The sequence below is a fragment of the Gasterosteus aculeatus genome, chromosome 16, assembly GCF_964276395.1.
Source record: "Gasterosteus aculeatus chromosome 16, fGasAcu3.hap1.1, whole genome shotgun sequence".
NCBI classification, from domain to species: Eukaryota; Metazoa; Chordata; class Actinopteri; order Perciformes; family Gasterosteidae; genus Gasterosteus; species Gasterosteus aculeatus.
This window is the reverse complement of record NC_135704.1, coordinates 7,460,669-7,471,851: the sequence shown is the minus strand read 5'-3', so window position 1 is coordinate 7,471,851 and position 11,183 is coordinate 7,460,669. Positions and strand designations below refer to the sequence as shown.

General features: G+C 44.0%; 2 protein-coding genes across 4 annotated transcripts; one reads left to right on the top strand and one right to left on the bottom strand.

Annotated features, from left to right (window-relative positions):
* Positions 1-17: 17 nt before the first annotated feature.
* spryd7b (SPRY domain containing 7b) lies at positions 18-10,657 on the bottom strand. Of its 2 annotated transcripts, none has more exons than XM_078090207.1 (5): positions 10,550-10,657; positions 3,737-3,853; positions 3,227-3,393; positions 2,242-2,344; positions 18-1,193 (listed from the first exon to the last, which is right to left on the bottom strand). In XM_078090207.1, the coding sequence occupies exons 1-5, from the start codon at positions 10,557-10,559 to the stop codon at positions 1,096-1,098; spliced, it is 495 nt and encodes a 164-aa protein (XP_077946333.1). In that variant the 5' UTR covers positions 10,560-10,657; the 3' UTR covers positions 18-1,095. The 2 variants fall into 2 exon arrangements, with proteins under 2 accessions (XP_077946333.1, XP_040057161.1); XM_040201227.2 differs by lacking the exon at positions 10,550-10,657 and adding an exon at positions 4,590-4,960.
* On the top strand, positions 5,515-7,706 carry trim13 (tripartite motif containing 13). Of its 2 annotated transcripts, none has more exons than XM_078090202.1 (2): positions 5,515-5,653; positions 6,278-7,706. In XM_078090202.1, the coding sequence occupies exon 2, from the start codon at positions 6,286-6,288 to the stop codon at positions 7,483-7,485; it is 1,200 nt and encodes a 399-aa protein (XP_077946328.1). In that variant the 5' UTR covers positions 5,515-5,653; positions 6,278-6,285; the 3' UTR covers positions 7,486-7,706. The 2 variants fall into 2 exon arrangements, with proteins under 2 accessions (XP_077946328.1, XP_040057158.2); XM_040201224.2 differs by lacking the exon at positions 5,515-5,653 and adding an exon at positions 6,049-6,185.
* Positions 10,658-11,183: the final 526 nt, after the last annotated feature.

The following is an 11,183-nucleotide window of genomic DNA, read 5'->3' as shown; positions in this document are numbered from 1 at the left end:
AGGACAAAACAGGGCGATGACGAAGGCATGCCTCCAGACAGAAGGGTTTAATGAATTATCAGCAATATTTGGATTTGCTTGTACAATAACATCAGTGCAAATAAAGATACGCGTTTGAAATAGTGAACTGTCACACTCGAGCAGCGGATGTGAAATGTCAATACAAGGTTGACACTTCTAACCATGTACTTCTAATCAGAGACAGACAGCAGCAGCTCGGGTAATATTTGGATATGTAGAACAAATACATTAGGGGATAGAAGAGATTGTCTTTAGTCTGAAGTAGTTTTGAATTCCAGATGATAACTATTGATGTGGATCATTTAATAAGCACCATCATCTCATCGTACTCATTTTGAATAGTCAACCTGTCTGTCCTCATAAATGTGTATTGGACTGTGGTTAGTATTTAAACCATGTCAGTGTGTATTACAACAGTGACATGAATTTAAAAAGCGTTACAATGTCCCTACTTAAATTACATTTTCCAATTAAAGAAGGCAACATAAAACCCAATGAGATATTGTGGACTGATGTGTCAGTATTGCCAGCTGATCATTATTCAGTTGACAAACCCTGGTTTGCCAAATAAATGTTTTGTCATACCAAAAAGAATAAATCACTTTGGTCTGCGATTCAAATAAATACAAATAAATATAGGCTGTATAATCAGATGTCAGTATGGCATTCGGGGGTTAATAATCAGTAAGATGTGAATCGCGCTGTCAATAAAACATGGCTTGTCGTCCTGAAAGGAAGGGGAGCGCTTTACCATTACAGCCGCTGTCTGACATCTACACACAGACCGAGAACGTAAGCAGCAATTGAAAGTGTCGCAGTAGATACATAGCGGTCACCACGGATACAAGGTAATGGTTTGGACAGTCAAACGTCAGCATAGTCACAGCCGACCACGGATCAGAAATCCCCACTTCTTCACGGACACCCCAACGTCGATCGAGACAAATCATCAGAGGAGGAGAACCGGGGGGAAACAAAACAAAAAGGCCTTCGGGCGGCAGGTAGTGTCACAGAGGTGGCAACGAGATGTGTGGGAGGGAGACAACGTTGCAGGGCTGAGGCCGACGTGCTACTTTAGAAGATCTGTTGCTCAAAGAGGATCTTCTCAAATCCTGGTGGAGCTGTGTGATAGAAGTCACTAAACTGGCAGTCTAAGATGGCGCTGTCATCCACTGGAACAAAAGAAGGGAAAGACACAAGCACAAGCTTATACATTGTCCACATGTTCCCCTCTTAACACTGATGCAGTGAAGGAAAGAAGGAAATCCTTTGACAACATTTCAGGGAAATTACGCAAAATCAAGTAAATCAGTTTTTCTTTGAGGATAATGCAAATACAACGTTTTTTTGGTTGCACAATTACAATCAAATGCGTGTAGCTTGGTCACTTATGTGTCCATAGTCAGTGTTGTTTTTGAAGGTATGAAAGTTTACATTTCCTAGTTAAAATCATGCCTTCTATCAGCGCTCACCGGATAACGTATTGGGCACTGTTTCAGTAAACTTTAAAATCGAACTGATGACGTGGACAAGCAAACACTCCAGCATTTCGTTCTTGTTTATTATGCAAGGTTATTTGCTTTGCAGAAACCAAGCTGAAGGCCTTGTGACAGCAGCATAATCTCTCCGTATACAATGTTTGTTAAGTGACCTCCAGGCCGAACACTCTCAAAGCCAAATGGCGACTAACTGTGACCCTGTTGATGTCCAGCTGTCAACCTGGCGTGTAGTAATCTCTCTTTCCCGACCACTCATCTAAAGTCTTTCACTGACCCGGCAACTGCTGCACATACCACACATTTTTTAAACGGGTACTTTCCAGGTTTTGTAGTCTCGTATTGTTTACTCTACTCTCATTGCAGGTGATGGGAGTGTTCACTGGAGCGGTGTTGTGTCATGTACTGTATATACACACACACACACGTGTATATGTGTATACTTCCTAGAAAATAGTGAATGTGCCCTTTAAACATTACTGCACACATAGGCAAATAATTGGTTGATATTATAGAAAATATTAGCTTAAACAACTATGAGCGCCAAATAACTGTTTTTAAAATATGTACAAAGGCAGCCATCTAGTGGAAACAAATGGTAACTACATGCATTTATGCATGAAGTAGCAGTTGGGCCTGCAATGAGGTTGATACATTTTGAATAGAACAGATTGAAAAAGCCCTTGAAAAGTAACCATCATATTAGGCAATCAGATGAACTCACCATAAACGACAGGGTAAACAGTGCCTCGGATCCCTGAGGCGGGACAATGCATGTTCTTTCCATTCAGATATAAATTCAGCTCCACGTGGTCATATGTGACGCCCTGAGGAACGCAAAGAAAACTGCAATTAATCATTACATTTCGGCATGTCAATATAAAAACTCAACACATATTGTCTATTTAAAGCATCGTATTAGCCGCACAAGAGGAGGAGTAAATGTCCTGTGTACTCCCGTACAGACCATGTTAGATTAAGCTTTAATAATCCATCCATAATAATGGATAATAACCTTTAATACAATTCAGTTTTAAATTAGGTCCAGGCAATCTCTTTGTTTGAACTGTTTCATTGAAGTAACATCTACATGAACAAGCAGAAGGGTCTCAATGTTTGAGATGTAGTTTGTCAGGATTACCTTTAAAAGGTATCAAACAATATGATATGCAAAAGGGGCTCAATAAGCATCACAAATGTAGTGAAGCTGATGATGAACAGGACAGAATAGCACTGGATTTCATTCATGTACAGGATAGACATTAATAGTAGCAAAGGAAAAGCAATGAATAAACCCAAATGAGCAAGCATCACAATGTTTAGGCTGTGACTTTTTTGTCAGTTTTACCAAATGACAGATTTGACCCGATATGACTCCCTATGAAAAAACCTTGTGAGAAAAATAATTCTCTACGGAAGTTTTAAGCTGAAGTAGTAGCTTAATTTAGTGATAGCAGGACTATATTGTATGATAAAATGCTCATACCAAGAAATACATTTTATGAGTTTAAGTTTTATGTTTAGGAAATACATCTTAGTTTGTCTGCCTGTGCGAGTGCCACATGTGCGCAAACACATGTTTCTGCACAATGTCGGGGTGGAACTTCCGTGCGTGGGGTGAACAAAAAGAAAAAAGGGAATTTTTTATCTTTCCAAGATCCAGACCGCCAAGACAAATCGAGGATCGAGTAAATAAATGTTGCTCTTACCACGATGTCCCCCTCCTGAGGAAGGCTGTTTGCAGGTAGGCGATTCTTCTCTTCATTATTGTGGTACACGGACCCATCACTCCTCAGCACCAGGCTGTTCGTGTCTCGGCCCATCGGCACTTGATTAAGATTCACTTTCTGTGTCGCCACACCTATTCCCCACACACCTGGACACAAAGCACAAGACTGACTGTCTGCTCCTTTAACAACCAAGAGTGACATCATATTCATGACAAAGACCAGGTGTAATAAAAAAAACAAGTAGACACAATTTGGGTGCGTAGCATGTTTGTGACAAAAAGCTGGTATTAACAGCATGAGGGTGGTGTGGAGCTACATAGGGGGAGGAGGGGGGGCTTTTTCCTTATGTTGTAAAAAACTGTCGTAGGTGTACAGAATTCCACCAGTTGAGCAGGCGGTCACCAGACAGTGAAGACCAGAAAGTGTCCATCTGGAAAGAAAGAAGGCAACAGAGACATGGACAAAGCTGGTGATCAGACACGCGCTTACCTGTGGACTGGATCTTAAACTCAAAATAACTTTTGTTCTGGTGCAGCGGAGCGTTGGCCAGGCAGCCTCCAGTGCCACATATCCTCCGACCGCTCTTCACTATGACAACATCTGTGCCTGCAGAACAAAAGGCATTTGGACAAACTGTAAAGAAGTAATAAATTTTCAGAATAATAAATCAGGGAAAAATGTCTACAATAATTCGTATTTCTGTGACGTAAACGTAGATTCAACTCATGTTTTTTCCACCAATTGCTTCAGTTCAACAGTTCTGATCTTAAATCTCAGTTTTAAGACATCACGGTTCATTTAGACCCAATTGAGGTCCACACTTCCAGGGTACATTAAATCGAGGATGAGGCTTTTCAATGAAGGAAAAGACATGTTGAGATGATCCATACGATTTTAACGACAGATATTTCCATGCTCCTACTTTATGGTTTTTAATATTGCAGTAGAGCAAACACACGTACACAAGTCTAATCAAAGAACAGCACTTCATCACAGACCACAGCAGGAACGGATAAGTGTATATACAGAAATAGGAAATGCTAATGCAGATAGCCGTCACCGTAGTCTTCAGTTTAGATAACGGAGATGACATTTGAGTCGCATGGAAACCTCGTAGGTCAGCACCACCGCATTGAGAAGGTGTTTAAACACAACGCTTCCCCGCTCGGTGCCAACAGAATCCCGTTTAGCGTCAGCTGCTGGGGTCGCAACGCCGCGAACGTTAGCGGCGCTCCGCTAGCTAGCTAATGCTAACGGCGGAAGTAGCAAACCATCACGACGCACGCGAGCAACATCTGTATTTGAACCGCAGCCGTGACGGTCGGACATAAATCCTACTCACCCATGTGATGGGTGTCCAGCTGGACAATGGGCATTTCTTTGAGGGGAATGTGCCCCGACCCGCCGTCTGCGCAGCAGCCGAGACAACACGTAAACATCGCGGCCATTCTTGCGCCTTAACGGGTAACATCCGGAAACAGTAGCGTCTCCCCGTCACACCGCCGAGAGCCCGGCGTCAAAAAACAAAAAAACCACCTCGGGGATCAAAGCGAGAGAACAGCGACGCGCGGCGACAGAGAGCAGCGCTACACGAGCCCCACTGCTGGCCGACTGTATCCAATCACAGCGGTTACGATGAGGCAGCTGCTCCTAATGGCATGGAAACAAGGGAAGGAAAGCGAGGTCAACGTTTCCACACGTGACAACGTAACTATTGGGTATCGATGTTACGTAACGCCAAGTGAGAATAGTGCGGGGTCGGGGGGGTTTAGGTGGAGAAGTGCTGAATTGGTGGTACCCATTACAAACCGAGGAGCATCCCCAGAGGCTGAAACATGATATAATGTTGCTGATATGTGGTGTAGTTCGTATTCTTCTGCCAGGATACTGTGTCAACTAGTTGCGCCATTTGGCGTTTGCTTTGACGCGTCTTTCACTTGCACCTTTCATTTTTTCCCCCCTTAGTTAAATGTTTATAGATGCATATATCGACATACACACACACACTACCCACACACACGTGACTGAAGATGTCGAAACTCGTGATGCCAAACTAAAGTAAACCTAGTTGACAGCGTTTCACGCTGTAATGTTTTGCATAGCAACAGCCCCTCCCCCCTCAGCCTGCCAGGGACCGTCTGCAAGTTACCCAACAGGGACACCAACGCAAACAACCCAAATTACCTTAATTAAGCACCAAAAATTAACAATAAACAATTTCCCTACAGTATTTTTCCGAGTAAAACACAGAACGCGCTGCGTTCAACGTTTGCGCATTTATAGCCGAATCCGCGTGATTTGATTTTTCTGTGCGCCACCGAAGCGGTTAACTCCAACCCGAAAATGGGCGAAGTCTGCACAGCAACAAGCGCCATTATTACGTTGCGCCGTGCGTCTCAGCAGCTGGTGAGTGCTTCTTTTGGTCCAGTAGTCTTATGTTACTATGCGCTGGCGAAATCTGTCACGGCTCCACTTCAGTAGCTTGCCAACAGGAGAAACGCGAACCCGCGAACCCTCTCCGACGCTAATTCGTCGCATCGGATTGGCGTGACGGCGGTAATTTAGGGCTCATCTCAGGGAAACCTCCGCCTTGCTAATGCGTTATGTAAAGCTAGTTGCGAAATAGTTTGATGTTGGAGGCTGTAATTTATACGATCGTTTCCACTTAATCTCTTCGGGTCGCTTCTTCTTTCAACGCCCGCCGGGGTAGATGAAGACATCGCAAAAGCACGATGTTATTTAACGTTAGAAGGCCAAACGGGGTCTTTGAGATGACCCGAGGCGACCTTTTACGGGGACAGTTTCACTTTCGGGATGGGAATACTCCACACCCAGCTGGAACATGACTGCCGAACCTGTATCCTTTTGCCATTCTACAGCAATGTCGTGCGTAATGGGTTGCCCGTGCTGCCCGATTGGGCTCCATCCATCAGTGGGGGTGCGTAGCCTAGTTATACTAAAGTGCTGATTAATTGGCTTTTCTTTAGTATAACGCATCGGTGATTTGACGCCTGCATACTGTGTTTACAGGGGTGACCATGGAGGAGCTGGAAGAGGAACTGACGTGCCCAATCTGCTGCGGTCTCTTCGACGACCCGCGGGTTTTGCTGTGCTCGCACAGCTTTTGCAAGTCGTGCCTGGAGGGGCTGTTGGAAGGGAGCCGAGGTCCGGCTTTCAGAACACCCTTCAAATGCCCCACTTGCCGCAAAGAGACGCCCCACAACGGCGCAAACAGCCTGCAGATAAACTATTCTCTGCGGGGAATAGTGGAAAAATACGGCAAAATACGAGTGATGCCTAAAATGTCTGAATGTAAACAACACTGCGGTCAGCCACTCAACATATTTTGCGCTACGGACTTAAATCTCATTTGTGGGTTTTGCGCAACGACAGATGACCACCGAGGACACACATACTGCTCATTGGAGGAGGCGTACCAGCGAGAGAGGGAGGCGTTTGAAGTGCTGCTTCGCGGGGTGAAGAGCTGGCAGAGCGCAGACGTCCTGTCCTGCCTGGAGACACTGCAAGCCAGAAAGAAAAAGGCGCTTATGTCCGTGACCAAGGACGCAGAAAAGGTGTTAGAATATTTCGACAAACTCATCAGTACCATCGAATGCAAGAAAAACGAAATCCTCTCCGACTTTGAAACCCTGAAGCTGGTGGTGTTGCAAGAATACGACCCGGAGATCACCAGGCTGCGCGCAGCGATCGAGGAGCACGGGCGTGCGCTCGGCATCGCGGATTCTTTCGGGGGCGTCTCCGACCCCCTGTGCTTCCTGCAGCAGATGCAGGAGTTTCGGGCCAAGCTGAAGGTTCTTAAGGAGACCCCGTTGCCCTCTCGGAAAGACGCCCATGTCGGCCCCCTTGTGCGCAATTTCGATGTGAAAAAGTGGGATTCCCTGAGGCTCGGCGAAGTGGACAAGATCTCGGTGCCGCACGAGAACGGCTCCTACCGAACGGGGGGCTCCCGGGTGACGGTGCCACGGTGGATCGCCCTGAACACGGTTCTGTTACTGTCGACTCTGCTCCTGCTGCAGCCGCACAAACTCGCAGCTTACGTGCCCTCGCAGATTGAACCATTGCTTAGTGCCGTTTCCTCGCACGTGACCCACACCGGCGTGTACCTGCGGGAGTTGACTGGCATGTACACAAGTCTGATCGGTGCAGGTCAGGAATGTATCGGGAACTTGATCAAATCTGCTGTCAGTTTTTTCTTTAATGATGATGATTTATTTTAAGCCCATTCAACGATAGGGACAGACATGCGCATAGTTCCACAACTCACTTATGCTTGTCTTCATTTTGTTTGACCAAGCCTCAACCTCCAACGAAGCCATATAATCAAATCTTACTATGCAAAAGTTGTAGCGTCTCTTTATATCAGATAGAATTCATCGATCTCTTTGTTTAAGTACACGGCCATGGTGATCTTGATAAAATAAAACAGATTTTAGTCACATCCGTGTTATTTATTCACGTTTCTTAACAAGATGCAAAATCAAATGCACATTTAGAGACACAATCTAGGCTCTTGAATTAAGCAAGTGTGTGAAATGCCAAACGACACATACGGAGTGGTCCCCGCCACAGGGATGCTGCAACCTCCTCAAGGTTACAAAGGTTGCATAACAGGGCCCGTGTGAAATATTCACCTGGCTGCAGCGGCGGAGGGAATCAAACGAACAAGGTCCTATGCTTGTCATGTTTTCACCAAAACCCGATCTGCTGACTGCTCCTTTTCCTCCTTATCGTTGATAACAAAACTGAGGCAACGGTGCACGATAGTGACGTGTGCTTGGCATTCAGTCGATTTCCACACCAGAGCTATTCGGGGAGGTAAATGTGAGTCATTCGTTGCATGACTTGTCAATTCTATAAAGGCAAGACATCTGCAGCCCGTTGGGTAAAATACACAGTGCTATTTTCTGCTATCCATTTGAGGTCATTACTTGCAAGCCGCAAATCAAAAATAAATGTTGTGGGCGAATGGAATAGAGTTTTTAAACATTTTAAATACAGGATAGCTCAGTGAGATTTTTTGGCATATCCCCAAAAATTATTATTTTCAAAAAAATAGGTCAGAGAAAAATGACATAGTGAATTGTGCATTGAGCTTATATTTGTGTATTAATGTATTCATTCTCCCGAGTATGGTTGTATTTTGAAAATAATTAAATCCTATATCAGACCACAAAGTGAATCCGTGATGTCAGCACTGACCATAATTCAGGATGTACGTCATGGCACGCATACATATATATAGCCCTCTGTTGCCAGGCAAATATAGGGTGAAAATAAATATACCACTCTACATTAATATTTTAATTTCCACTGCACGCAAAAACCTTAAAAAGGTCAACTCACTCTAAATAAAAAAATAATATCGTGAATAACATGCATAAATAACACTCATAGGATACAATTAATGAGAGGAGAGCCAGGTTGCGCTGTCGGACTCTGAGGTTTAATAAAACAATGAAAAGCTTCAAGTGCCCATGCATGCATTGAACTACTTCAATAAATGTCCAGATATTTATTGAATAGCCGTGTGTACGTGCAGCACATCGCCGGATAATGTTCCGCACTCTTACACCATTTCACGTTGATTAAAGAAGATCGTTTTGTTACTGTGATCAAATATTTTCAATGTTATTTCCTTTTGCTATATCAATTTTACAATTTTCACGTTTTCTGAAAAATGTTCAGCCAAAGTACAAGAGAAAGTAAGAGGCATGCGTTTTTTTTTAAATTATAAGTTAAATGTAGTTAACGTAGCCACGACCAATATAAAAAAGGTAAATGTTTAAAAAAAGTGTCGAAAGTAAAAACAAAATGTGAAGCATAATCGAAGTGGGACAAACTGTAATTTCATTCCGTGCATCAGGATCGAGACCGCTTCAACACTCTGATGTGCCGTTTCACTAAATACTCTGGTCACACATCGCTTTAAGTAACTGCACGTAGAAAGAGAAATACCTTACTACAATATACATATAATTTATATTAAAGTTGGTAATAAATTACGCAGAGGTGGTTAATATTTACAAACACAGAAAATGGTTCGCATTACAGCATTGTATGGAAATTATATATAATATAAAGGCTCATCTTTTTACATAATATACGCATATATAACGATGTTTCATATTTATCCATTTGAAAAAGGAAAGCTTTTCTTTTTAGAAGAAAAAAAATACACGCAAAAAACGGACCGTTTCCTCCCATTGATAATTTCACATAAATTCACCGTTGTTAACATATCCTTCCTGCAGACATATCCATAACTGCAGATTATTTAGAATTATAGTTGCGAGAACAAATTTAAAACCATTAAGACAGGCCTGCAAGGCCAAATGTCCACATAAATGCCGCAACATGCGTTTATGGACAGTGGCGGCACACACACGCACATGGTCCTGGAATTTAGATGTTGAGAGAAAATCTGAAAAATAATGAATGTCATCAATAAATGTATCCACTGTATATTTATTCCATGTTGGCATTAAAGGAAAGTGGTCCGAGCGACTTGTAAACACGTGGGACGCTCAGGCCGGTTCTTCTCTGCGGTTATACGATTGAGGGATTTTATTCAGCACCCATGTTCACCGTACATATGTGCTCTAACTTTTTATACAACAACCAGTGTTATCTACGGCTCACATTTTAAATGAAAGGCCTGGAAAACAGAAAAACAATTCAGCCATTTATATTTAGGTAAATCCGATTTGAGATTATCGTGACCGGGTGTCGTGCTACACTATTGCGTGCGCATCCGACACCGCTTAAAATGGAGGATTTTGGCCGTGTTACGGACTACATTTGGGTCATCGCATCATTTGAAAATATCACGTCTCTGCATAACGCAGTCAAACAATAAACGGGAGTCGTAGTGAGCATTTGGTTCATATCGACCGAAAACGCGCAATCGCGGACTGTATGTCTTTAAAATATTTTCCGAAGCAAATCTCAATTTAAACACACTCTACTCATCGATGCATTCACTACGGTGTGATTTAATGCTTCTAATCTGCAGCAGCGGTTAGCGCACCGAAGCACGCGGGCCATTTTCTTCTTCGTGGACGGCGGACTAGTCAAGATGTGACGGATCTCCTAAATCAGCACCACGTTTAGTGCAGACCTCATGATCAAAACACATTACAGACAAAGGTCCATTCAGAATTTTATTTTTCTCCAAGTGTGCATACAGAACAGTGACATCTAAACCGTCCGCGTACATTATTTAACAACTAAAAGCAAAGATGTGTTAGCGGTTCACTTAGAAGCTGTGTGTAAACAAAGTACCTGGAAGCATCTCTAGAGCAAACGCAGCCCGTCACCGTTCTGCCCCACCGGCGGCGACGTGTGCGTTCCCCCGCGGCTGGTCAGTGGAGCTCGTTGTGAGTGGTCAGCTTTGCTTCAGCAGCACGATCAATATTGGAGGCTTCAGCAAGTCTTAACTCCAATATTTACGTGCTGCTACAGTAAGGAGACCCGCAAATGAGAGAAGTCGCTCCAAACGTCGCTTCTGTCGCCAGACGAGAAGATCTGCCCGTGTGGTCGTACTCAGGCGGTGGACACCCTGTCCAGTCCGCCCCAGCAGGGTTGAGGGGGCCGCCAGGCGCCGACCCGGGTCGTGTGTTCGGGCTTTACTGTGGCAGCACAGCATGGCCTGCATCTCAGTGTAACCCACAAACCATTCCGTGCTGCTACAGCATCACCAGAGCTGTCCTCATCCGCGCCATTGGTCTTCATTCTTTTGGGCCTCTAGTCCAAACAGTTGATGGATACCGACTTGTTACCTAGCATTCTTCCGGCTAAAAAGACACTCAGATGATCATCGGCCTTTTAAAAAGAGTTACATTTACTGTCCAATCCGAAAAGAGGCGGCGAGGTCCACCACCTGAAACACAGAGGGAGACATTGCAGTTGAATGCGA